The 3,303-nt window shown below is 40.2% G+C and overlaps 1 protein-coding gene across 6 annotated transcripts in view; it reads right to left on the bottom strand.

The window, feature by feature from the left end:
* Positions 1 to 3,303, bottom strand: part of sh3pxd2aa (SH3 and PX domains 2Aa) — a 100,402-nt gene that overhangs the window by 17,481 nt on the left and 79,618 nt on the right. For all 6 annotated transcript variants that reach the window (XM_019879771.1, XM_019879772.1, XM_019879773.1 and 3 more), the window contains one exon: positions 165 to 278. In XM_019879771.1, coding sequence (XP_019735330.1) covers positions 165 to 278 — 114 coding nt within the window. The remainder of the gene's footprint in view (positions 1 to 164; positions 279 to 3,303) is intronic.

The following is a 3,303-nucleotide window of genomic DNA, read 5'->3' as shown; positions in this document are numbered from 1 at the left end:
GAAAAGGTACCTGCCCGCCCCTAAAATTTTCTCAATGGATTTAGACGATTCACAAAAATGATCAATTTAAGAAATAAAACGGCGGATACGCGGAAAATTGCCATCTATGATATATATACATATATATATATATGTTTTTAATGTGTTTGTTTCTTTGCACATACCCTCCCCTGTCCTGGAGGTGCCTAAATCCAAATCGTCTCTGGTTCCACTTTGGGAGTCAAGATATGTGGCAGGCACCCAGCCCTGCTCCTCTGCTGTACTGACAAACCACCAACCTTGAAAGAGATGGAAGAGAAAACAGAAATGAGCATCCAAGTTTGTATATTGTTCAATCAAACTTGGGATGAATGAGGCATTCATGACAAATCATTGTTTCTTTGTTGAACCATAATGCTTATTATTATTATTTCTTTTTTTTTTTTAAATGAGCCAACATTGGCTGCGTTACCCATTCAGCTCATTTAGGATGCTAGTCTTTGAGCAGCAGATTTGCTGCAGCCTGACATAGATACAGCATCGATACAGTATGAGGCAAAATCATGGTTCATGGAAGTTTAGCCGACAGTATTTACAAACAGCCAAGCACCAAACTGTATTTTGACAACTGAGGAGGGAAGACGCTAGTAACGTGTTGCTTAATGCAAAAGAAACAACAGTGACCAAGGCCCTTCAGTGACCCATGTGTGGCTTGACGTGTGTCAAGCGTAACACAGACGGATGTAACGGAGAATCCGGTAGTTTTTCAAAATAAAACATCTTTTGTATTCCGAAATAAATAAAACAGAATTAAGGCAAGTTCTTTCTGTGCGGCCCGGGACCAAATGCCCGGCGGACCGGTACCGGTTGGGGACCCCTGGTTTAGCCGACAGTATTTACAAACAGCCAAGCACCAAACTGTATTTTGACAACTGAGGAGGGAAGACGCTAGTAACGTGGTGCTTAATGCAAAAGAAACAGTGACCAAGGCCCTTCAGTGACCCATGTTTCACATTCAGTAATTTAATTACCCTCTTTTATTTTTACTGGTATTTTCGTCTCAGACAGATACAATTAAACGATTAGATTCATTAGAAGAATGAGAACAAAGCTATCTAAAAAAAAAATAAAAAAAATCATGACCTCCGTTCACACTAAGCCTTGCCTTGGAACAGCTCAGTTGGTTTTTTTCTTCTGCTCTGTCAACATCATTCTTTAGCTCTATGTTTCGCTCTAAAGAAATTGAAAACTGCTGGCAAGAGTATTATTAGGAGGCCAAGTGCAGTGAGAAAAAAAATGTAATCGCTAAACATCTACTATCTTGATTATTGCAAGTGTTGGATGCAGCATCGGTCGACTTGCCATGACTGAAGAGTGAGTCATCCTTGCACCTCACCGTCCAGGCATGACAAGCTGATTACCGCTCAATTTAACTCATGCACTAATTTTTGGAGCAAAGATACACTGAAGAGGGCTGATATGCTAGAGGAGTGACTGTTTTGACAAGTAAAAGACTTAAAACCATTCCAATTACCGTATTTTCCGGACTATAAGTCGCTCCTGAGTATAAGTCGCACCAGTCATAAAATGCATAATAAAGAACAAAAAAACCATACATATTCGCACTGGAGTATAAGTCACATTTTGGGGGGAAATTTATGTGATAAAATCCAACCCCAAGAACAGACATGTCATCTTGAAAGGCAATTTAAAAAAAAAATAAAATAGAAAACAACACGCTGAATAAGTGTACAAATTGCTTACGTTACATGACGCATAAACGACAAACTGAGAACGTGCCTGGTATGTTCAAGTAACATATTAAGAGCTATTCAGATAACTATAGCATAAAGAACATGCTAACAAGTTCACCAAACCATCAATGTCACTCCAAATCACTAAATCCAAGCCTCTCAGCCTCTATGTCACTTTAAAGCAACTCCACCAACTCCGGAGGTAGAAGATGCAGCGCTTCCTCTTCTACGTCGCTTACATCAGACTCATCGTGGTTTTATCAACACAGGTCGAGAGCGGCCTCTTGCGGTTTAATGTGAAAATAACATGTGAAATGATACAATAATGTGTTAATAATTTCACCCATAAATCGCTCCAGAGTATAAGTCGCACCCGCAGCCAAACTACAAAAAAACTGACTTATAGTCCGGAAAATACAGTACAAAGAGACTATTGTTCGAAACAACTATACTTGAGTTTGTTCTCAGGAAGGCGGCACAAGCAGCGTTCAAATGAACCTACTCTGCATTCTTGATATTAAGAAACAGCGATAGGCTACAAAGCAACAGCGCTGAAAGTTCTCACCTATTGACAGAGCGGTACTACGCAGCAGTAGTATTGCATCTGACTATTTCCAGAATCAACAAACCAAAAAGACATTGCTATAACGGCAGAGGAAAGAATGACACACACAACCCGCCTCACCTGCGGAAGAACTTTAATACAAAACAGGCGATACATTCGTCCTGCCAGACATGTTTCTCTATTTCTATCACCAAGAAAGGGGAAACTGGGACAACCTCTCTCTAGGACATGTCTAGTAAGCCAAAAGCTCACGCTCAGGATGATTCATAAATTGCTACTTTTTTTGAACAGCAGCTCATAAACTGTCCAATACACTCAGGAGGAGCCACATGAGCAGACTTTCTTTTCTCAGCCACAGCTTCAGGTTCATTCTTTGACTATGTTGTAAGGCCGAACTAAAAAGATGAAAAGTGTTTCCGGTAACAAGAAATTTCAGCATAGGGTCGGTAGGTCGGACAAAGTTTTTTTTTTTTCTTTTTTTTTCCCCATCAAAAATTTAAACAAAATAACCCTAAAACATAAAACATTCTGACTGTTTCAGAACTCAAAACCTGTTAGTATCGCTTTGGCACACGAGACACAACTTGCTGGTAACAAGTAGAATTATTTCAGCTTTGCCACCTTGCCAAAAGGTCGCTGGCAAACAGGCACAATTCTCATTTTAACACAGTCCCTACATAATGGTAACACAGTTTTGTAACGTTTGGTTAGGTCAGGATCAGTTTCTGCATCTCCATTTCCACAATTGCTGCAGATATCCATCCTCCACAATTTGGAACTGTAATATGGTATCTCAATTGGCACTGAACAGTTGATGGCAGTATTAATGCAGACCACTTTTGCCAGCGCATGATCAGGTGGAGTGACTGCAGATCCACACGTGTAATCAGACTCGCTGATCATCAATACCAACTGCATTTGTTGACGTCCAGATAATTTACTTCTACTATACACGACTCGAGGCTTTCTGCACTCTGCACATTCGACAGTGGTTCTAGCTGTATT

The sequence above is a fragment of the Hippocampus comes genome, unplaced genomic scaffold (assembly GCF_001891065.2).
Source record: "Hippocampus comes isolate QL1 unplaced genomic scaffold, H_comes_QL1_v1.1 scaffold158, whole genome shotgun sequence".
Classification (NCBI taxonomy): Eukaryota; Metazoa; Chordata; class Actinopteri; order Syngnathiformes; family Syngnathidae; genus Hippocampus; species Hippocampus comes.
The sequence above is the reverse complement of the archived record's forward strand: the minus strand, read 5'-3'. Positions and strand labels throughout refer to the sequence as shown.